The sequence below is a fragment of the Chiloscyllium plagiosum genome, unplaced genomic scaffold, assembly GCF_037043375.1.
Source record: "Chiloscyllium plagiosum isolate Xiang-an unplaced genomic scaffold, Cpla_swu_hap1 HiC_scaffold_14, whole genome shotgun sequence".
Classification (NCBI taxonomy): domain Eukaryota; kingdom Metazoa; phylum Chordata; class Chondrichthyes; order Orectolobiformes; family Hemiscylliidae; genus Chiloscyllium; species Chiloscyllium plagiosum.
The window spans coordinates 5,808,445-5,833,285 of record NW_028270152.1 but is presented as its reverse complement, the minus strand read 5'-3'; the positions used below and the strand labels follow the sequence as shown (position 1 = coordinate 5,833,285).

The 24,841-nt window shown below is 54.6% G+C and overlaps 2 protein-coding genes across 4 annotated transcripts in view; one reads left to right on the top strand and one right to left on the bottom strand.

The window, feature by feature from the left end:
• The window catches only part of LOC122558792 (carbohydrate sulfotransferase 11-like), a 61,608-nt gene extending 55,053 nt beyond the window's left edge, over nucleotides 1-6,555 (top strand). Inside the window, exon 3 of the mRNA XM_043707571.2 lies at nucleotides 4,958-6,555. Within this exon, the coding sequence (XP_043563506.1) occupies nucleotides 4,958-5,809 (852 nt within the window). The 3' untranslated portion in view covers nucleotides 5,810-6,555. The remainder of the gene's footprint in view (nucleotides 1-4,957) is intronic.
• A 6,474-nt stretch (nucleotides 6,556-13,029) lies between these two features.
• Nucleotides 13,030-24,841, bottom strand: part of slc41a3 (solute carrier family 41 member 3) — a 188,297-nt gene continuing 176,485 nt past the window's right edge. For all 3 annotated transcript variants that reach the window (XM_087994055.1, XM_087994054.1, XM_087994056.1), the window contains 2 exons: nucleotides 17,724-17,872; nucleotides 13,030-15,177 (listed from right to left, as the gene is read on the bottom strand). In XM_087994055.1, the coding sequence (XP_087850181.1) occupies nucleotides 15,007-15,177; nucleotides 17,724-17,872 (320 nt within the window). In that variant the 3' untranslated portion in view covers nucleotides 13,030-15,006. The remainder of the gene's footprint in view (nucleotides 15,178-17,723; nucleotides 17,873-24,841) is intronic.

Sequence of the window (24,841 nt, the reverse complement as noted above, 5' to 3'; positions counted from 1 at the left end):
GAAGGCAGCTCACTCCCACCACCTCCTGGACAATTAGGGTGTTACAATAAATGCTAAGTTAAAAATCACACAACACCAGGTTATAGTCCAACAGGTTTAATTGGAAGCACACTAGCTTTTAAACCTGTTGGACTATAACCTGGTGTTGTGTGATTTTTAACTTTGTCCACCCCAGTCCAACACCGGCATCTCCGAATCATGACAATAAATGCTGACATCAACATGCCCTGAGTGAATTTTAAAGTCCATTCCATTCAAACCAGCTGGGAGTGCTGGGCGCGATCTCCCACAGGACAAAGACTCAAGTGAAATAAGGAATAATTCTTTATCATATCGGACAGCTGGTCACCCGTTTCCTCTCCACCCTCTCCGGACATGCCTTCGAGACCCTGGGGGAATCCGCCCACCCGTCAGAGATCAATGACACCAGACCTGGCTGTGTTGTCTATTGTTACTGTCAGTCCCTCCAGTGAGTTCATGTCTATCCGGCTGGAGACCACATGGTGGGCTGAGGGGGAGGGTGGGGGGGGGGGGGGGGGGGGGGAGGCCTGCCACTGTAATGGGAAATAGGCTTCAGGCCCTGCTCCAATCAGCCAGTCTGACATCAGCCTTAAATCGGGCCTTGAGTCTTCTGAATGAGCAGGTCTGACAGAGGGTCACCTCCTGGGTGATGGGACACTCCGTTGAGATCCCACCAACCCTCCAACATTCCCGGCTGGACCAATGTAAGCTATCCCATTGTCCTTTTCAGAAACTGCTCAGCACGGTTTCCTGATCAATATCCCGGATATTGGTGATGGTGGTCATGTGGTTATTGGTGATTTGGAAGGCCATGTGATTGGCTGTCATGTTGTCTTTGTCTGGATAGATCTCCTTTTGACCGTGCCTCAGACAGGCACAAAACCTAAAGGTTTGGGATTCCTCATTGATCAATCACAAAACTCCAAGTTCAGAGATTAATAGGGAAGGCAAATGGAATGTTGGCCTTTATTTCCAAGACAATGGAGAATAAAAGGAGGGAGGTTTTGCTAAAAGCTATACAAGACATTAACTGGACCACAGCTGGAACACTGAACAATTCTGAGCCCCTTACCCAAGACTGACATTGGGGGCAGACAAGAGAACGTTCACTCGCCTGATCCTGGGGATGGAGGGACTGTCTGATGAGGAGAGGGTGAGTAGGTTGGGCCTGTGCTCCCTGGGGGTTAGGAGGAAGGGAGGTGACCTGATTGAAACATACAGGATTCTCAGGGGCTTTGACAGGGGGGAATGTGGAGAGATTGTTTCCCCGTGTGGGAGAGTCTAAGAATAATGGGAACAATCTCAGAATAAGAAGTCTTAAGGCAGAGATGAGGAAGAATTTCTCCCCTCTGAGGGGAGTGAATCTGTGGAATTCTTTCCCACTGAGGGCTGGGTCATTCAGGACACTCCAGGCTGAGGCAGACGGATTATTGATCAGGAAGGGGATCAAGGGTTAAGGGGGAGAGGCAGGAAGGTGGGGTTGAGGGTGATCAGATCAGCCACGATCTCACTGAATGGTGGGGCAGATTCATCGGGCTGAATGGCCTGCTGCTGCTGTTGTGTTTTATGGTGTCCCCACTCACTCCCTTCAATATTCCCCCAAATTCCACAGACTAATGCCCCTCTCCCAAAAAGGAGCAGGAGGAGGCCACTTGGCCCTTCAAACCTGTTGTGTCAGCAATCATGTCTGAACTGTATCCTGACTCCATTTACCTTCCCTCGTTCCATAACCCTCATTCAACAAAAGTCAATCTCTGTCTTAACCCTTTAATTGGCCGCTGGGTCTGGGCAGTGTTTTTATTGGGAGAGTTCCCCATTGCCCGTTGCTTCCTGCCATCACTGACGGGGGGTTGGGAGGGGTTTCTGAAGAACGTTTAAGGATTTTAAACAGCAGGGACTCGGGGGTGGGGTTGGGGGGGGGCGGGTGGTGACATGATGAGTAACTGCCCTCCAGGGGGAAAACGCTGTGTCAGTATTTACCAACTGTCAGCCCAGCCACTGAGAGAATCTTAGAACACACAACAGTACAGCACAGAACAGGCCCTTCAGCCCACGATGTTGTGCCGACCACTGATCCTCATGTATGCACCCTCAAATTTCTGTGACCATATGCATGTACAGGAGTCTCTTAAATGTCCCTAATGACCCTGCCTCCACAACTGCTGCTGGCAACGCATTCCATGCTCTCACAACTCTCTGTGTAAAGAACCCGCCTCTGACATCCCCTCTATACTTTCCTCCAACCAGCTTAAAACTATGACCCCTCGTGTTAGTCATTTCTGCCCTGGGAAATAGTCTCTGGCTCTCGACTCTATCTACGCCTCTCATTACCTTGTATACCTCAGTTAGGTCCCCTCTTCTCCTCCTTTTCTCCAATGAAAAAAGTCCGAGCTCAGTCAACCTCTCCTTATAAGATAAGTCCTCCAGTCCAGGCAGCATCCTGATAAACCGCCTCTGAACCCGCTCCAAAACATCCACATCTTTCCTATAATAGGGCGTCCAGAACTGGATGCAGAATTCCAAGTGCGGTCTAACCAAAGTTTTATAGAGCTGCAACAAGATCTCATGACTCTTAAACTCAATCCCCCTGTTAATGAAAGCCAAAACACCATATGCTTTCTTAACAACCCTGTCCACTCGGGTGGCCATTTTAAGGGATCTATGTACCTGCACACCAAGATCCCTCTGTTCCTCCACACTGCCAAGAATCCTACCCTTAATCCTGTACTCAGCTTTCAAATCCGACCTTCCAAAATGCATCACCTCGCATTTATCCAGGTTGAACTCCATCTGCCACCTCTCAGCCCATCTCTGCATCCTGTCAATGTCCCGCTGCAGCCTACAACAGCCCTCTATACTGTCAACGACACCTCCAACCTTTGTGTCATCTGCAAACTTGCTGACCCATCCTTCAATCTCCTCATCCAAGTCATTAATAAAAATTACAAACAGTAGAGGCCCAAGGACAGAGCCCTGTGGAACACCACTCACCACAGACTTCCAGGCAGAATATTTTCCTCCTGCTACCACTCGCTGTCTTCTGTTGGCCAGCCAATTCTGTATCCAGACAGCTAAGGTCCCCTGTATCCCATTCCTCCTGACCTTCTGAATGAGCCTACCATGGGGAACCTTATCAAATGCCTTGCTGAAGTCCATATACACCACATCCACAGCTCGACCCCCTCATCAACTTTTCTAGTCACATCCTCAAAGAACTCGATACGTTTTGTGAGGCATGACCTGCCCCTCACAAAATGGTGTTGACTGCATTTAATCAAGCATTTAATCTTAGAGTTGGGGAATGGCACCCACTGGGTAGCTCTTTTCTGAGGCCAGTACAAACAGTGGGCCGAATGGCCTCACTGAACCCAATCTCAATATTATTCAGTCATTAATGTCACAGCCTGGAGTAACCTGAAATATCGCAAGCTCCATTTACTCACACCACAGTGTAGGAAAACAAACAGGGCCACTTTCATTTGTGTAGCACCTTTCATCATAAAGCGTTTAGCAGCCAGTGTGATGATTTTTGGACGACCTTGACTGTTGTACTGTGGGAAATGCAACAGCTAGATTAGGCACAGCAAGATCCCATTAACAGCAAAAGGATAATGTCAGTGAGGTTTCTTTTCGTCTTGATAGTTGTGGATGTGTGACCCACAGCCGTTGGAATTAATACCGCCTACACTCCCTCAGAATATCGGTCCTGAGACCTATAACATCCAACTGACCAGGCAGGTGGCATCTCGGTTTAATGTCAAGTATGATATACTGACCTTCAGTGCGGCACTCCCTCAGCGCTGAACCTCTGACAGTGCGGCACTTCCTCAGCGCTGACCCTCCGACAGTGCGGCACTCCCTCAGCACTGACCCTCCGACAGTGCGGCACTCCCTCAGCGCTGAACCTCTGACAGTGTGGCGCTCCCTCAGTACTGACCCTCCGACAGTGCGGCGCTCCCTCAGTACTGACTCTCCGACAGTGCGGCGCTCCCTCAGTACTGACCCTCCAACAGTGCGGCGCTCCCTCAGTACTGACCCTCCGACAGTGCGGCGCTCCCTCAGTACTGACCCTCCGACAGTGCGGCGCTCCCTCAGTACTGACCCTCCGACAGTGCGGCGCTCCCTCAGCACTGACCCCTCCACAGTGTGTTAATCTTGTGGGCTGGGCATGGAGCTTTGATGATGTCCCTGCCCTGGGGATGTTTGGTGGGCACAGGGATTAGTCATGGACACTTAATAGTAAGGTCCTAGGGAGTGTTGCTGAACAAAGAGACCTTGGAGTGCAGGTTCATAGCTCCTTGAAAGTGGAATCACAGGTAGATAGGATAGTGAAGAAGGTGTTTGGTATGCTTTCCTTTATTGGTCAGAGTATTGAGTACAGGAATTGGGAGGTCAGGTTGCGGCTGTACAGGACATTGATTAGGCCACTGTTGGAATATTGCGTGCAATTCTGGTCTCCTTCCTATCGGAAAGATGTTGTGAAACTTGAAAGGGTTCAGAAAAGATTTACAAGGATGTTGCTGGGGTTGGAGGATCTGAGCTACAGGGAGAGGCTGAACAGACTGGGGCTGTTTTCCCTGGAGTGTCAGAGGCTGAGGGGTGACCTTATAGAGATTTACAAAATTATGAGGGGCATGGATAGGATAAATAGACAAAGTCTTTTCCCTGGGGTCGGGAGTCCAGAACAAGAGGGCATAGGTTTAGGGTGAGAGGGGAAAGATATAAAAGAGACCTAAGGGGCAACCTTTTCACACAGAGGGTGGTACGTGTATGGAATGAGCTGCCAGAGGAAGCGGTGGAGGCTGGCAGGTGGGGTTAAATTGGGTTGGGATATGTCTGGGTCGGCATGGATGAGATGGAGCGAAGGGTCTGTGTCTGTGCTGTCCAGCTGTGTGGGTAAGTGGTGGTGTTGCCCTGACTGTGTGTGTTGTTGCAGTTTGCCCGTAGCGATGCCCAGCAGATCCATGAGCATCGGCGAGCCATGTTGAACAACAACTGTGCCGCCCACAAGCTGAGCCGGAAACGGCGCATCCTGAACGCCGGTGACCTGCGGCACCTCATCGTGGATGACCAGCACGGCCTGCTCTACTGCTACGTGCCCAAGGTGGCCTGTACCAACTGGAAGAGGGTGATGATGGTACTGACCGGGGCTGGCAGGTACACTGACCCCCTGACCATTCCGGCCAGTGAGGCGCACGTGGCCTCGAACCTGCGCACTCTGGACAGCTACGGCACTGCCGAGATCAACCACCGGCTGAGGAACTACCTCAAGTTCATCTTTGTCCGCGAGCCCTTTGAGCGGCTGCTCTCCGCGTACCGCAACAAGTTCACCCGCAGGTACAACACCGCCTTCCACAAACGCTACGGGACGAAGATCATCCGTGAGCACAGGCACAACCCCAGTCCCGAGGCTTTGGAGCGGGGAGCCGATGTCACCTTCCAGGAGTTTGTCTGGTACCTGGTGGACCCCAAGACCAGGAGGGAGGAGCCCTTCAATGAGCACTGGGAGACGGTTTACTCCCTGTGCCATCCCTGCCTGATTCACTATGACGTGGTGGGCCATTATGAAACGCTGCTGCAAGACGCCCATTACCTCCTGGACCTGGTGGAACCCGACCACCGCGTCAAGTTCCCCTCGTCCAACGTGTCGTCGCGGACCACAGACCACATGACGGCCATGTTCTTCCAAAAGATCTCCCCGTTTTACCAGAGGAAGCTGTATAAACTATACAAACTTGACTTCACCCTGTTCAACTACTCCATCCCTTCCTACCTGAGCCTACACTGACCGTGCCGCGGACCCTCCTGTCTTCAGTGTGGACCTGAGGGATTTGCAGAGAGACATGGGCAAGAGAGACCCTTCAGCCCATCATCCATCGATTCTCATCCTCTTGTCCAGCCTTTATTCAAGTGCTCATCTCAGTAGCTTTTTAAAAATTTCATTCACGGGATGAGGGTGTCCCTGGCCAGGTCAGTATTTATTGCCCCATCCCTAATTACCCCAGAGGGCAGTTAAGGGTAAACCCCATCGCTGTGGGTCTGGAGTCACATGTAGGCCAGACCAGGTAAAGATGGCAGTTTCCTTCCCTAAAGGACATTCGTGAACCAGGCGGGTTTTTCCAACAATCGACAATAGATTCATGGTCATCATCAGACTCTAAATCCCGGAGTTTTATTGAATTCCAATCCCACCGTCTGCCGAGGTAGGAATTGAACCCGTGTTCCCAGGGCGTTAGTTGGGGTGTCTGCATTAACGATAATCCCCAATGGCCTTGCTGCTGACCTTGGCCAATCAGGTTGGTGGCTCTCTGAGCTGGGACCTCCTCCTGAGCAATGGATGAATGTTCCTGGGGGGAGGGGGCTGTGCCTCCCCCTGGGGTGTAGGAGGGGTCTGCGTCCCCCTGGGGTGTAGGAGGGGTCTGCCTTCCCCTGGGGTGTAGGAGGGGCCTGCGTCCCCCTGGGGTGTAGGAGGGGTCTGCCTTCCCCTGGGGTGTAGGAGGGGTCTGCCTTCCCCTGGGGTGTAGGAGGGGTCTGCCTTCCCCTGGAGTGTAGGAGGGGTCTGGCTTCCCCTGGGGTGAAGGAGGGGTCTGCCTTCCCCTGGGGTGTAGGAGGGGTCTGCCTTCCCCTGGAGTGTAGGAGGGGTCTGCCTTCCCCTGGAGTGTAGGAGGGGTCTGGCTTCCCCTGGGGTGAAGGAGGGGTCTGCCTTCCCCTGGGGTGTAGGAGGGGCCTGCCTTCCCCTGGGGTGTAGGAGGGGTCTGCGTCCCCCTGGGGTGTAGGAGGGGTCTGCGTCCCCCTGGGGTGAAGGAGGGGTCTGCGTCCCCCTGGGGTGAAGGAGGGGTCTGCGTCCCCCTGGGGTGAAGGAGGGGTCTGCGCCCCCCATCACCTGTTAGGCAGGTGCAGCCCCTCCACCTTCCACCAGGTGGCCAATCCCACAGGAGTACAAGCCACAAGAACTAGGAGCAAGGTGAGGCCATTCAGCCCATCAGGTAATCACTGCTGACCAAGCCCCACGCTTATCCCTTGGACAACAAAAGTAACAGAGAGACCGTGTGATTCAGAGAGAGTTACTAAACCTCCGCGCTGTATTGAATATAAGGACACCACACCTAGGGGCAGGAGGAGGCCATTCAGCCCATCAGAGCCTGCTCTGCCATTTAATACCATCATGGCCTGATCTCATCTTGGCCGCATCTCCACTTCCCTGCCCATTCTCCATAACCCTTCACCCCGTTACTAATTAAACATTTGTCTATCTCCTCCTTACATTTACTCAGTGTCCCAGCATCCACCGCACTCTGGGACAGTGAATTCCACAGATCCATGTCCCTCTGAGAGAAGGAATTCCCCATTGTCTCTGGTTTAAACCTGCTGTCCCTTATCCTAAAACCATCACCTCTCATTCCGGATTGTCCCACATGAGGATCCATCCTCTCTACATCTACTGTGTCAATTCCCTTTAGCATCTTATAGACCTCAATTAGATCTCCCCTCATTCTTCTAAGCTCCAGGGAGTATCAGCCTAAACTGCTCAATGTCTCTTCATCAGACAAACCCCTCATCGCTGGGATCAATCTGGTGACCCTCCTCTGAACTGTCTCCAATAACCTACACCCCTCCCCAGGTAAGGGAACCACCAATGTTCACAATACTCCAGCTGTGGCCTCACTAATGCCTTGTACAATTACAGTAACACTTCCCTACTCTTACACTCGATTCCTTTATCAATCAATGCTGAAATTCTATTTGCCTTTCTAATTTCTCACTGTACCTGCAGACTAGAGTGGGAGGTTGGTTAGCTCAGTTGGCTGGACGGCTAGTTTGTGGCACAGAGTGACAGCAATAGTGTGGGTTCAATCCCCACACCAGTTGAGGTTCCCAGGAAGGAGTCCCATTCTGACCCTCTCCCCTCACCTGAGGCATGGTAACCCCCAGGTCAAACCCCTCCCACACTCTCTCTCTCCCACACACTCTCTCTCTCTCTCTCTCTCTCTCTCTCTCTCCCCCACGCGCGCGCACACACACACACACACACACACACACACTTTCACGCACACACACACTCTCAGTCTCTCTGTCACACGTGCTTGCTCGCTCGCTCTCTCTCTCTCCCCCCTCCCCCCCCTCCCCCCCCCAGAGAGAGCAGCTCCCTGGTCTGGTGTGACTGTGGTGACTTACCCTTTCCCTACAAACTAGAATATTGGACTTTATGAGCAGGAGGAGGCCATTCGGCCCTTTCAGTGTGCTGTATCGTTCAGGATCAGGAATCTGGCTTGTGGTCTCTCTCCACGTTCCTGCCCGCTTGCCGCTGTAATCGCTTAGACCGAAACATTGACTCTCCTGCTCCTCGGATGCTGCCTGACCCGCTGTGCTTTTCCAGCGCCACAAGTTTTGACCCTGCCCCCCCCCCGTAATGTTTGGCTCTTCTTTATCAAGCGTCTCGGACCCACTGACAAGGAAAGAGAAATTCACACTTTAATAGCCCTTCTCCTTTCTGCTGAAAGGGACTCTCTTTATTCTGAAATGGTGTCCCTCAAGGGGAACTCTGTGTCTCCTCTACCCAGTCAGCGCAAGATTCTGATCAGTTTCCGATTTCCTGAGGGATTTGGTGAAACACTGGGTTCCCACCCCCCTTGCTGGCTCATTCCCTTCCCCCTGCGTGTTGGTCTGCGAGTTATTTGAACAACGTGACCTTTGGTGAGCAGTCCCTTTGCCACAAGGGAGCAAACTGACGCCCTCTCAGTATTGACCAGGTACACTCCCAGCTCCTTTGGCCTGTCCACCTGCACTGACCTTTAACCTTTTGCATCCCATGGGGAATACCCACTGTGCCCTCCCCAAGACCCTCCCAGACATACTCTGGAAACAGTGAATTCAAGCCTCCAACTGAGGCCTCACCAGAGATTCATGAAGGTTAGCGACTTTTGAGAAGATTTGTAGCTCGGGTTGAGGCTCTGGATGTGAGTTTGCTCACTGAGCTGGAAGGCTGATTTTCAGACGTTTTGTCACCGTGCTAGGTAACATCTTCAGTGAGCCTCCAGACAAAGCTTCATCTGGGAGATGTTACCTAGTATGGTGACGAAACATTTGAAAACAAACCTTCCAGCTCAGTGAGCAAACCTACATCCAGATTTGTGAAGGTTTACTGGTAACCTCCCAACTTTTTTTTTCCCAAATATCCACTGCTCCATTTTTTTCCCAAACCGCGGGGACATCAGACTTTTTCTTAATCCTTTCCACCATCTGATTTGCTCTGTTCAGAGTTTTCCCGATCCCCGACTCTCCCATTCCCCTCTCCCTGTGGCACCTGCAGTCAATTTTCCCACCATTTACATGTTCCGGTGAAAAACCTCCAAAAGGCGGCCCCTCTTGGGGACCGTCTGGAATCTCCAGGCTGGAAATTGATGGATTTTTTTTTTGGGTGGAGGGATACCAAAGGCGATGGCAGTAAAACAGGCTGATGAAGCTGAGGGACAGATCAGCCATGGTCTGATGGAGCGATGAGTATATTTGAGGGGCTGAATGGCCTCCTCCTCTTCCTAAAATGCCAGGCAATGCCCATACAGAGGCGGGGGTGGGTGGGTTGCGAGTGAATGACAGCAACAGCGAGACCCTTTTGCACAGACATGTAGGAGAGAGCTCAACCCAACCCAACCCAACCCAGAGTGATGCTGAATTGTTGGGCTCTCTGTTTGCTGTCTCCCATGGGGGCTCTGTTTCTGGGCCCCAAGGGAGTCAGCAAAACCCATAATCGATCAATTCCTCTCAGTTGCTGAGTTCACTGAATGCTCCATTTCTGGGATCCATAGTGGGGGGGGGGGGGGGGAGGGGGGCCTGGTTTCCTGGGTGCTCCGATCCTGGTCCCTACAGTGGGGTGTCCCATGGGGGCTGGGTCTGTGTCTCCGTTGGGTGCTGAGATTTCTGGCAGTATTGAAATCTCTTCTCTCTCTGGTTCTCCATCTCGCCCATGGTGTGTGAGAACCCAGCCTTGGCCATTGGGTAGTTGGCAGTGTGGCAGAGTTGGGTGCAGTGAGTGATTGCCCGTCGGTATCCTGGAACAGGGAATGTGGCATGGATTGGAATTTAGATGACAGTATATGGGGGGGGGGGGGGGTGATTCTGTGTTTGGGAGTCATCGACCTGACTGGAAAAGGACAGACCCCTTACACTTGTGGGGAGGGGGCTCCTGAGCTGCAAACTGAACAACCGGTTTATTTAGTAACTGGTTAAAGGAGAGATGGGTTGAAGTGTACAAACTGTGATTCCTGTTTTGATGAACTTATTTATTTAGACTCTGAGAAGGGTGAAACGGAGTTGCCCCTCGACCCCCGTGAGTTTTGTTTAATTTCAGAACCACAGGCTCAGTTTTCCACATGGTCCTTATCCAGATCCTTGTTTCAGTAAATGACTAATACGGAGGGTGAACTGGATTAAATCCAGGGATCAGATCGTCAATCCTTAGTATCTGAGGGTTAACTTGGTTAATGTTCTATATTAGTTTGTTAATTTGGTTAAAATCGGGTATTAATTCATCGATATTACTCGGTGCACACTTTGGTTAACCCCCAGTAACAGATGGTTAATTTTGTTAGTCCTTAGTAATGGCTGGTTAAATCAGTTAATTTTCAGTCATGGTGAATTTTGTTCCTTCCTGAACTGTGACACGGATTTTATTAATGCGAACAAATGTCAAATGCGTTTATATAAAACAAAACTGGAGCTGAAACAAACAAAATATGAGTGGTGAAAACTTTGTTTCTAAGTAAAAGTATTTTGTAAGTGACTGGTTTCCTTTGTCTGTCTGGACTTTTTAAATCTTTGTCAGGGGTTCTGCTGTGAGTTACTGAGCACCTCCCTTCGCTGTCAGTCAGAATGAGGGCTGTGTGGGGTATTCGAACACGCAGTGGGGGAGGTGGGATGGTGTTGAAACCAAGACCAATTATTATTCATGTTCAGCATTGCTGGGTCAGAGATGGAAGTTCTGTCTAACAACTGGTAATAACTGATGGGTGCTCCATCCCTCAATACCTCCCACTGAGCCAATCATGTCCATTGGGGCCTGGAGATGCATGGAAATTGGATTGGATTTTTACAATTATTACAGCTATAAACTTATTCTTTGGTTTTTATGAATTTCTTTTATTTACTTGTTGGACCTGGGTGTTGCTTAGTGGGCCAGCATTTACTTTTTATTGCCCCCTTGTGAAGGTGGGGGTGAGCTGCCTTCCTGACCCGCTGCAGCCCACGTGCTGTGGGTAGACCCACGATGTCCTGAGGGAGGGACTTCCAGGATTCTGACCCAGCCACACTGAAGGAACAGCGATATATTTCCAAGTCGGGATGGGGAGGGGAGGGGAACTTGCAGGGGATGGTGTTCCCATGTATCTGCTGCCCTTGTCCTTCTAGATGGAAGTGGCTGTGGGTTTGGAAGGTGCTGTCTGAGGATCTTTGGTGAGTTTCTGCAGTGCACCTTGTAGATGGTACACACTGCTGCTACTGAGTGTCGGTGGGGGAGGGAGTGGGTGTTTGTGGATGTGGTGCCAATCAAGCGGCTGCTTTGTCCCTGGATGGTGTTGAGCTTCTTGAGTGTTGTTGAAGCTGCCCCCATCCAGGGCAAGTGGGGAGGATTCCATCACACTCCTGACTTGTGCCTTGTAGATGGTGGACAGGCTTTGGGGAGTCAGGAGGGGAGTTACTCGCTGCAGGATTCCCAGCCTCTTAGTTACTCTGGCAGTATTTATATGGTGGTTAAGATTCTGGTTAATGGTAACCTTTAACAAGTTAATAATGGGGATCAGTGGTAGTAACAGCATTGAATGTCAAGGGGCGGGGGTGAGACTGTCTCTCATTGGTGATGGCCGTAGTCTGGCATTTGTGTGGCGTGAATGTTACTTGCCACTTGTCAGCCCAAGCCTGGAGATTGTTGCAGTTTTACTGGACAGTGTAATTTAGGTCACTGGAGACTGAGGAGATGTGACTGGTGCTGAACATTGTGCAATCATGGTTAGATTCCCTACAGTGTGAAAACAGGCCCTTCGGCCCAACAAGTGCACACCAACCCTCTGAAGGGTAACCCACCCAGACCCATTTCCCTCTGACTAATGCACCTAACACTACGGGCAATTTAACATGGCTAATTCACCTGACCTGCACATCTCTGGATTGTGGGAGGAAACCGGAGCACACGCACACAGACACAGGGAGAATATACAAACTCCACACAGTCGCCCCCGGGTTGGAATCGAACCTGGGACCCTGGTGCTGTGAGGCAGCAGTGCTACCCACTGAGCCACCGTGCCACCAAATCATCGGTGAATATCTCCTTATGGTGGAGGGAAGGTCATTGGTGAAGCAGCTGAAGATGGTTGGGCCTAGGACACTACCCTGAGGAACTCCTGCAGAGATGTCCTGGAGCTGAGATGACTGACCTCCATCAACCACAACCATCTTCCTCTGTGCCAGTGAAGCTCAGGTTCCTCGATGTCACACAGCGGTGAAATACAGTGGTATCCATTTAATTGATGAGCTATTGGTCATTACTGGCAGAGGCAGGCTGGTGTTGAAAGGATGATGGACTCGTTTGTTAGGCTGTGGCACCATCGGGATTCCTCCGCGTTCGGAATGCACCAGTCTCCAAACCAGTGACCCAGGGTAGTGCCCTCAGTGGTCAGCAGTGGACACTGGACAGTCCCTACCTGCCCTCACCCTGGACTCAGCACCTGACCTCACCAGTCTCTACCAATCACTGCCCAGCCTGGAGATAGTTTGACTAGGGTACTATTGTGGAGACATTCTCTGGTCACGATACGCAAATTGCAATATGCAAATTCAGCATCAAATTAATTAGGCTCGAAATTCAGGTAATAATGCTCCTTCCATCAGCCCAGTTCCGCATCAATAACTCTCCAAGGAGTTATTGGTTAGAGAAACTTCATCGGAGATGTTACAAGGTGGCATCGATGGCTGTGTGGATAAATGTGTACACAGGAACTTCGCATTTCACACAGTGAACACTTTTATTAGAACAAAGCTCCATTTAATATTTGATTCTGTTACTAAAATATAGTAAATATTCCATTTTACAAGCTGTGCGGGAATAACTATAGTAAGCCCCACACTGACTCGCACTGGGGTATGGGGTTTCCCCCCCACACTGACTCTCTCTGGGGTACAGACCTCCCCACACACACACAATGACTCACTGGGGTACAGGATCCCACACACACAGACTCTCACTGGTGTACGGTTTCGCATACACACACACACACACTCTCTGGGGTACGGTCTCTCTCTCTCACACACACACACTCACTGGTGTACGGTCTCTCACACACACACACACACAGACTTTCTCTGGGGTCCAGTTCCCCCCACACAGACTCTCAGTGGTGTACGGTCACACACACACCCACTCTCTCTGGGGTACGGTTTCGCATACACACACACACACACACACTCTCTCTGGGGTACGGTCTCACACACACACACACTCTCTCTGGGGTATGGTCTCTCTCACACACACACACAGACTCTCTCTGGAGTACGGTCACGCACACAGACTCTCTCTGGGGTACGGTCACACACACACACACACACTCTCTCTGGGGTACGGTCACACACACACACACAGACTTTCTCTGGGGTACGGTCACACACATACACAGACTCTCTGGGGTACGGTCACACACACGCGCACACACAGACTCTCTCTGGGGTACGGTCTCTCACACACACACACAGACTCTCTCTGGGGTTCGGTCACACACACTCTCTCTGGGATACGGTCTCACACACACACAGACTCCCTCTGAGGTACGGTCACACACACACTCTGGGGTACGGTCGCTCACACACACACACACACACTCTCTGGGGTACGGTCTCTCTCACACACACAGACTCCCTCTGGGGTACAGTCACACATACACACACACACACTCTCTGGGGTACGGTCACACACACACACAGACTCCCTCTGGGGTACAGTCACACATACACACACACACACTCTCTGGGGTACGGTCACACACACACACAGACTCTCTGGGGTACGGTCTCTCTCACACACACACAGACTCTCTGGGGTACGGTCTCTCTCACACACACACAGACTCTCTCTGGTGTATGGTCACACACACACACACACACACAGACTCTCACTGGTGTACGCGTTCAGGGTGTTGGTGATTAACGTCACATCCTGCAGCTTCCTTTGACTCCATGTCTGTGGGTGTGAAATTGCGAATGCATTTCCCGTGATTATTGCTATGTGCTGACATTTGGTTCGAAGGAGCTGGAAGTCACAAACTCCTGAGATACTCGAGAGTCTGATCCAGCCAGAGGGTCGCACCAAGTGCAAGGAAATAGAGGTCCACTAATCACAAACTAACAAAGGGAAATATTCCCGTTCATAGGGAGGAGGATGGGTTTGGAAAGCAGTTGGTCTGTGCTCATCCTGGTGCACTGTAGGGATGAGGGATCGATCCGAGATGAGATTGCCAGGCTGTATTTTAACAAGGAGGCGAGAGCGGTTCCAAACAAACAAGCAGAATGGAACGCGATCGGAGATGACTGGGCAGGGTGGGAGGGCAATGCAGGCCTCTGCTGTGATTGGCAGAGACAGGAGATCAAAACTGGATGGCAGAGATATCAACCAACTCTTATTGGGAAATCCGGAACGAGGTATTCTCGGAGATTGTGGCATTGACCCCCACAGGTGGTGGTGGGCAGAGAGTGGGTGAAGGAGAGTGATGAAAGCACACCAGCAAGCTGCTAATGGGCTGAATGGCGTGTTGGGCTGTTTTGGTTTGAAGCAGAAATTGTCTGAAATATGAACATTTGCCCATTTCGAATCCAGAGCAGGTTCACTCTGTGATCCAACACCATCTGTGTATTTACTGACTCCATGAGGTCAGGATCCCAGGGGACTGTTATAAAGCTGTCTTGCCGAGAGGTGGGTGGCACAGCGTTGTCAGGGTCTCTCGAACATCACTGCCTGCCTTCGATGTACCAATCGAGCAGGAAGCAGACAGCGAGCAGCCCAGTGCCTAGCAGGTCACCCAGAGCGGTCAGGTAAGGGATGCTGAAGTTGTCAGGATCCAGGCCCATTCTCCAAGTCAGGCGCACAATGATGTCAGCAGCATACAGCAGGATGATGACCTGGCCGGGGGCACACACACACCAGTCAGCTCATCGGGACACAAATCCTTCCCCCCCGCCCACCACCCTGATCCCCAAAGCACTGACTCTCCAACAGTGCGGCACTCCCTCAGCACTGACCCTCCGACAGTGCGGCACTCCCTCAGCACTGACCCTCCGACAGTGCGGCACTCCCTCAGCACTGACCCTCCGACAGTGCGGCACTCCCTCAGCACTGACCCTCCGACAGTGCGGCACTCCCTCAGCACTGACCCTCCGACAGTGCGGCACTCCCTCAGCACTGACCCTCCGACAGTGCGGCACTCCCTCAGCACTGACCCTCCGACAGTGCGGCACTCCCTCAGCACTGACCCTCTGACAGTGCGGCACCACCTCAGCATTGACCCTCTGACAGTGCGGCACTCCCTCAGCACTGACCCTCCGACAGTGCGGCACTCCCTCAGTACTGACCCTCCGACAGTGCGGCACTCCCTCAGCACTGACCCTCCGACAGTGCGGCACTCCCTCAGCACTGACCCTCTGACAGTGCGGCACTCCCTCAGCACTGACCCTCCGACAGTGCGGCACTGCCTCAGTACTGACCCTCCGACAGTGCGGCACTGCCTCAGCACTGACCCTCCGACAGTGCGGCACTCCCTCAGCAATGACCCTCTGACAGTGCGACGCTCCCTCAGCATTGACCCTCTGACAGTGCAGTACTCCCTCAGCACTGACTCTCCGACAGTGCAGCACTCCCTCAGCAATGACCCTCTGACAGTGCGACGCTCCCTCAGCATTGACCCTCTGACAGTGTGGCACTCCCTCAGCATTGACCCTCTGACAGTGCGGCATTCCCTCAGCACTGACTCTCCGACAGTGCGGCACTCCCTCAGTACTGACCCTCTGACAGTGCGGCACTCCCTCAACACTGACCCTCTGACAGTGCGGCACTCCCTCAGCACTGACCCTCCGACAGTGTGGCACTCCCCCAGTACTGACCCTCCGACAGTGCGACACTCCCTCAGCACTGACCCTCTGACAGTGCAGCACTCCCTCAGCAATGACCCTCTGACAGTGCGGCACTCCCTCAGTACTGACCCTCTGACAGTGCGGCACTCCCTCAGTACTGACCCTCTGACAGTGCGACACTCCCTCAGCACTGACCCTCTGACAGTGCGGCACTCCCTCAGCACTGACCCTCCGATAGTGCTGCACTCCCTCAATACTGACCCTCTGACAGTGCGGCACTCCCTCAGCACTGACCCTTCGACAATGCGGCGCTCCCTCAGTACTGACCCTCCGACAGTACCCACTCCCTCAGCACTGACCCTCTGACAGTGCGGTGCTCCCTCAGCAATGACCCTCTGACAAGTGCGGCACTCCCTCAGTACTGACCCTCCGACAGTGCGGCACTCCCTCAGTACTGACCCTCCGACAGTGCGGCACTCCCTCAGCACTGACCCTCCGACAGTGCGGCGCTCCCTCAGCACTGACCTTCCGACAGTGCGGCGCTCCCTCAGCACTGACCCTCCGACAGTGCGGCGCTCCCTCAGCACTGACCCTCCGACAGTACCCACTCCCTCAGCACTGACCCTCCGACAGTGGGACAATCCCTCAGCAATGACCCTCCGACAGTGCGGCACTCCCTCAGCACTGACCCTCCGACAGTGCGACAATCCCTCAGCAATGACCCTCTGACAGTGCGGCGCTCCCTCAGCACTGACCCTCTGACAGTGCGACACTCCCTCAGCACTGACCCTCCGACAGTGCGGCGCTCCCTCAGCACTGACCCTCCGACACTACCCACTCCCTCAGCACTGACCCTCCGACAGTGCGGTGCTCCCTCAGCAATGACCCTCTGACAGTGCGGCACTCCCTCAGTACTGACCCTCCGACAGTGCGGCACTACCTCAGCACTGACCCTCCGACAGTGCGACACTCCCTCAGCACAGACCCTCCGACAGTGCGGCACTCCCTCAGCACTGACCCTCCGACAGTGCGGCGCTCCCTCAGTACTGACCCTCCGACAGTGCGGCGCTCCCTCAGCACTGACCCTCCGACAGTGCGGCACTACCTCAGCACTGACCCTCCGACAGTGCGGCACTACCTCAGCACTGACCCTCCGACAGTGCGGCACTACCTCAGCACTGACCCTCCGACAGTGCGGCACTCCCTCAGCACTGACCCTCCGACAGTGCGGCGTTCCCTCAGCACTGACCCTCCGACAGTGCGGCACTCCCTCAGCACTGACCCTCCGACAGTGTGGCGTTCCCTCAGCACTGACCCTCCGACAGTGCGGCACTCCCTCAGCACTGACCCTCCGACAGTGCGGCGCTCCCTCAGCACTGACCCTCCGACAGTGCGGCACTACCTCAGTACTGACCCTCTGACAGTGCGGCACTCCCTCAGCACTGACCCTCTGACAGTGCGGCACTCCCTCAGCACTACTCAGGGATGTCTTTTTATATTTTATGAGGTAATGGGCGTTGAACCCACAGACGTGGTGACGGACGGAGGGAGGGTGACTGAGCTGCTGCAGGAGTGCAGCATGGTGTCTGGCCCCTTACCTGCAGTAGCGCAGCGATGAGGTAGAACGCAGTGAAGGTGTAGGTTACAGCCACGTGTCCTCCCTGTACAAAGTGGATGGTGTAGAGGAAGATCAGCTGGCCAGGAATCACCAGGAAGAGCAGCACGACAGCTGAGGTGGAGTTAACCCCTGAGGAAAGGAGACATCTCCCAGAATTTCAGCCCAACACCGTGACCCCGCGTGCTGAGGCACTGCACCCAGCAACAACTACTACCTGCATTTCTGTAGCACCTTTACACAATTCAACCTTATATGAGTGTTCACTGAATCCCTACAGGACAGTTAGAGGACTTTCAGCCCATGCACCGACCCTATACCTATAACCCTGTCTTTCCCATGGCTGTTTCTGCCTTTATCGTTCCCAGCGGTGAGGCTGATGCCAGGTGATCCATCTGGGTCCGTGTGTGTCAGGCTCCGTAGCGATTGGGGCAATGGAACGGCTTACTAGAGGCCATTTCAGAGGGCAGGGAGAGTCAACCCCACGTAGGCCAGACCGGGTGAGGATGGCCAAACCCCTTCCCGGAAGGATCAGGTCCGTTTTCCCAACAATTAGATTCTTAGTTCAAAGTTTGTGCGAAGATTTGTAGCTCGGGTGCTCGTTGTTGTGGTTCTGTTCGCCGAGCTGGAAGTTTTTGTTGCAAACGTTTCGTCCCCTGTCTAGGTGACATCCTCAGTGCTTGGGAGCCTCCTCCAAAGTGCTTCTGTGGTGTTTCCTCCGGTGTTTATAGTGGTCTGTCCCTGCTGCTTCCGGTTGTCAGTTTCAGCTGTCCGCTGTAGTGGTTGGTATATTGGGTCCAGGTCGATGTGTTTGTTGATGGAGTTTGTGGATGAATGCCATGCCTCTAGGAATTCCCTGGCTGTTCTCTGTCTGGCTTGCCCTATGATAGTAGTGTTGTCCCAGTCGAATTCATGTTGCTTGTTGTCTGCGTGTGTGGCTACTAAGGATAGCTGGTCGTGTCGTTTCGTGGCTAGTTGATGTTCGTGGATGCGGATCGTTAGCTGTCTTCCTGTTTGTCCTATATAGTGTTTTGTGCAGTCCTTGCATGGGATTTTGTACACTACATTAGTTTTGCTCATGCTGGGTATCGGGTCCTTCGTTCTGGTGAGTTGTTGTCTGAGTGTGGCTGTTGGTTTGTGTGCTGTTATGAGTCCTAGTGGTCGCAGTAGTCTGGCTGTCAGTTCCGAGATGCTCCTGATGTATGGTAGTGTGGCTAGTCCTTTTGGTTGTGGTATGTCCTCGTTCCGTGGTCTTTCTCTTAGGCATCTGTTGATGAAGTTGTGTGGGTATCCGTTTTTGGCGAATACCTTGTATAGGTGTTCCTCTTCTTCTTTTTGCAGTCCTGGTGTACTGCAGTGTGTTGTGGCCCTTTTGAATAGTGTCCTGATGCAGCTTCGTTTGTGTGTGTTGGGGTGGTTACTTTCGTAGTTTAGGACTTGGTCTGTGTGTGGGGCTTTCCTGTGTACCCTTGTGGTGAATTCTCCGTTTGGTGTTCTCTGTACCATCACGTCTAGGAATGGGAGTTGGTTGTCCTTTTCTTCTTCTCTCGTGAATCGGATTCCTGTGAGTGTGGCGTTGATGATCCGGTGTGTTTTTTCTATTTCTGTGTTTTTAATGATTACGAACGTGTCATCGACATATCTGACCCAGAGTTTGGGTTGAATTTGTGGTAGGACTGTTTGTTCTAACCTTTGCATAACTGTCTCTGCTATGAGTCCCGAGATTGGTGATCCCATGAGTGTTCCATTGATTTGTTCGTATATCTGGTTGTTGAATGTGAAGTGTGTTGTGAGGCACAAGTCCAGTAGTTTAAGTATGCCGTCTTTGTTGATGGGTTCAGCGTCCTGTTGTCTGTTCTGTATGTCCAGTAGGTTGGCTATTGTTTCTCTGGCTAGGGTTTTGTCAATCGAACTAATGTAGTGTACAAAATACCATGTAAGGACTGCACTAAACACTATATAGGACAAACAGGAAGACAGCTAACGATCCGCATCCATGTACATCAACTAGCCACGAAACGACACGACCAGCTATCCTTAGTAGCCACACACGCAGACGACAAGCAACATGAATTCGACTGGGACAACACTACCATTATAGGGCAAGCCAGACAGAGAACAGCCAGGGAATTCCTAGAAGCATGGCACTCATCCACAAACTCCATCAACAAACACATCGACCTGGACCCAATATACCGGCCACTACAGCGGACAGCTGAAACTGACAACCGGAAGCGGCAGGGACAGGCCACTATAAATGCCGGAGGAAACACCAAAGAAGCGCTTCACAGGAGACTCCCAAGCACTGATGATGTCGCCTAGCCAGGGGACGAAACGTTTGCAACAAAAACTTCCTGCTCGGCGAACAGAACCACAACTTAGATTCTTAGTTCCAGACGTATCTTTATTGAATTCTGTTGTTGGGTTCAAACCCCAGTTCCCAGAATGTTCCCTGATGTGTGTGTGTGTGTGTGAGGGTGTATGTGTGGGTGTGAGGGTGTGTGTGTGTGTGTGTGTATGTGTTTGTGTGTGAGAGTATGTGCGTGTGAGGGTGTGTGTGTGTATGTGTGTATGTGTGGGTGTGTGTGTGAGGGTGTGTGTGTGTGTGTGAGGGTGTGTGTGAGAGTGAGTGTGTGTGAGTGTGTGTGTGTGTGTGTGCGATTGTGTGTGCGTGAGTGTGTGTGTGAGTGCGTGTGAGCGTGTGTGTGTGTGTGCGTGAGTGTGTGTGTGTGCGCGCGGAGAGAGTCCTGAGGAACAGGACACTGCGCTGCAACACACGCTGGAAAACGCGCAGGGACACAGGGTGGGACACACGCTGCGACACGCTGCGACACGCTGCGACACACGCTGGGACACACGCAGCGACACACGCTGCGACACGCTGCGACACACGCTGCGACACACGCTGCGACACACGCTGCGACACACGCTGCGACACACGCTGCGACACACGTTGCGACACACGCTGCGACACACGCTGCGACACACGCTGCGACACACGCTGCGACACACGCTGCGAAACTCGCTGGGACACATGCAGCGACATACGCAGTGACACACGCTGGGACACCGTGGGACACACGCTGCGACACACGCTGGGACACACGCTGCGACACGCTGTGATACACGCTGGGACACGTTGCGACACACGCTGGGACACCGTGGGACACACGCTGGGACACCGTGGGACACACGCTGCGACACACGCTGGGACACACGCTGCGACACACGCTGCGACATACGCTGGGACACACGCTGGGGGACACACTGGGACACACGCTGTGACACACGCTGGGACACACGCTGCGACACACGCTGGGACACACGCTGGGACACACGCAACGACACACACTGGTACACACGCCGGGACACGCTGTGACACGCTGGGACGCACGCCGAGACGCATGCCGGGACACGCCGGGACACACGCCGGGATACACTCTGGGACACGCTGGGACACACGCAGGGACACACGCAGGGACACACGCTGGGACACACGCAGCGACACACACTCGGACACACGCTGGGACACACGCTGGGACACACGCAGGGACACATGCTGGGACACACGCTGGGACACACGCTGGGACACAGGCTGGGACACACGCTGGGACACACGCAGCGACACACACTCGGACACACGCTGGGACACGCAGCGACACACGCTGGGACACACGCAGCGACACACGCTGGGACACACGCGACACACACTGGGACACACTGGGACACACTGGGACACACGCAGCGACACACGCAGCGACACACGCAGCGACACACACTCGGACACACGCAGCGACACACACTGGGACACACGCCAGGACACACGCAGGGACACACGCAGCGACACACGCAGGGACACACGCTGCGACACACGCTGCGACACACGCTGCGACACAGGCTGCGACACACGCTGCGACACACGCTGGGACACACACGCTGAGACATGCTGCGACACACACCGGGACACACGCTGGGACACACGCTACGACACACGCTGGGACACACGCTGGGACACACGCTGGGACACACGCTGGGACACACGCCAGGACACACGCAGGGACACACGCAGCGACACACGCTGGGACACACGCAGCGACACACGCAGCGACACACGCAGCGACACACGCAGCGACACACGCTGCGACACACGCTGCGACACACGCTGCGACACACGCTGCGACACACGCTGCGACACAGGCTGCGACACACGCTGCGACACACGCTGCGACACACACGCTGAGACATGCTGCGACACACACCGGGACACACGCTGGGACACACGCTACGACACACGCTGGGACACACGCTGGGACACATGCTGGGACACATGCTGGGACACACGCAGCGACACACGCAGCGACACACGCAGCGACACACGCAGCGACACACACTGGGACACACGCTGCGACACACGCTGCGACACACACGCTGAGACACGCTGCGACACACACCGGGACACACGCTGGGACACACGCTGCGACACACGCTGGGACACATGCTGCGACACACGCTGGGACACACGCTGCGACACACGCTGGGACACACGCTGCGACACACACCGGGTCACACTCCGGGACACGCGCAGCGACACACTGCGACACACGCTGGGACACACGCAGCGACACACACCGGGACACACTCCGGGACACGCGCAGCGACACATTGCGACACACGCTGGGACATACGCTGGGACACACGCTGGGACACACGCTGGGACACACGCAGCGACACACGCAGCGACACACGCAGCGACACACGCTGCGACACACGCTGGGACACACGCTGGGACACACGCTGGGAAACACGCCGAGACACACGCTGAGACACGCTGCGACACTCACCGGGACACACGCAGCGACACACGCTGGGACACACGCTGGGACACACGCTGGGACACACGCCGAGACACGCTGCGACACACACCGGGACACACGCAGCGACACACGCTGCGACACACGCTGCGACACACGCTGCGACACACGCTGGGACACACGCTGGGACACACGCTGGGTCACACGCTGGGACACACGCTGCGACACACGCTGCGACACACGCTGGGTCACAGGCTGGGTCACACGCTGCGACACACACTGGGACACACGCTGGGTCACACGCTGCGACACACGCTGCGACACACACTGGGACACACGCTGCGACACACACCGGGACACACTCCGGGACACGCGCAGCGACACACTGCGACACATGCTGGGACACACGCTGGGACACACGCAGCGACACACGCTGGGACACATACTAGGACACACGCTGGGACACACGGCGAAATACGCTGGAACACGCGCTGGGACACAGGGTGGGACACACGCTGCGACACGCAGCGACACACGCTGGGACACACGCAGCGACACACCGCAGCGACACACACTGCGACACACGCTGCGACACACGTTGCGAAACTCGCTGGGACAGACGCTGCGACACACGCTGCAACACACGCTGGGATACATGCAGCGACACACGCTGGGACACACGCTGCGACACACGCTGGGACACACGCTGGGACACACGCTGGGACACACGCTGGGACACGCTGTGATGCACGCTGGGACACGTTGCGACACACGCTGGGACACTGTGGGACACACGCTGGGACACAGGCTGCGACACACGCTGCGACACACACTGGGACATACACTGGGACATACACTGGGACACACGCTGGGACACACGCAGCGACACACGCAGCGACACACGCTGGGACACACGCTGCGACACACGCTGCGACACACGCTGCGACACACGCTGCGACACACGCTGCGACACACGCAGCGACACACACGCAGCGACACACACGCAGCGACACACACGCAGCGACACACGCAGCGACACACACTCGGACACACGCAGCGACACACACTCGGACACACGCTGGGACACACGCAGCGACACACTGCGACACACGCTGGGGCACACGCTGGGACACACGCTGGGACACACGCCGGGACACACGCCGGGACACACGCTGGGACACACGCAGCGACACACACAGCGACACACACAGCGACACACGCTGCGACACACGCTGCGACACACGCAGCGACACACACGCAGCGACACACACGCAGCGACACACGCAGCGACACACGCAGCGACACACGCAGCGACACACACTCGGACACACGCAGCGACACACACTCGGACACACGCTGGGACACACGCAGCGACACACTGCAACACACGCTGGGGCACACGCTGGGACACACGCTGGGACACACGCAGCGACACACGCAGCGACACACACCTAGACACACGCTGGGACACACGCTGGGACACACGCAGCGACACACGCAGCGACACACGCAGCGACACACGCTGGGACACACGCTGGGACACACGCTGCGACACACGCTGCGACACACGCTGCGACACACGCTGGGGCACACGCTGGGGCACACGCTGGGACATACTCTGGGACACACGCTGGGACATACACTGGGACACACGCTGGGACACACGCAGCTACACACACTGGGACACACGCTGCGACACACGCTGCGACACACGCTGGGGCACACGCTGGGGCACACGCTGGGGCACACGCTGGGACATACACTGGGACATACACTGGGACACACGCTGGGACATACACTGGGACACACGCAGCGACACACGCAGCGACACACGCAGCGACACACGCAGCGACACACGCTGGGACACACGCTGGGACACACGCTGGGACACACGCTGGGACACACGCTGGGACACACGCTGCGACACACGCTGCGACACACGCTGGGACACACGCTGGGACACACGCTGGGACACACACGCTGAGACACGCTACGACACACACCGGGACACACGCTGGGACACACGCTGGGACACACGCTGCGACACACGCTGCGGCACACGCTGCGGCACACGCTGGGGCACACGCTGGGACATACGCTGGGACACACGCTGGGACATACACTGGGACACACGCTGGGACATACACTGGGACACACGCTGGGACACACGCAGCGACACACGCAGCGACACACACGCAGCGACACACACTGGGACACACACTGGGACACACACTGGGACACACGCTGCGACACACGCTGCGACACACGCTGCGACACACGCTGGGACACA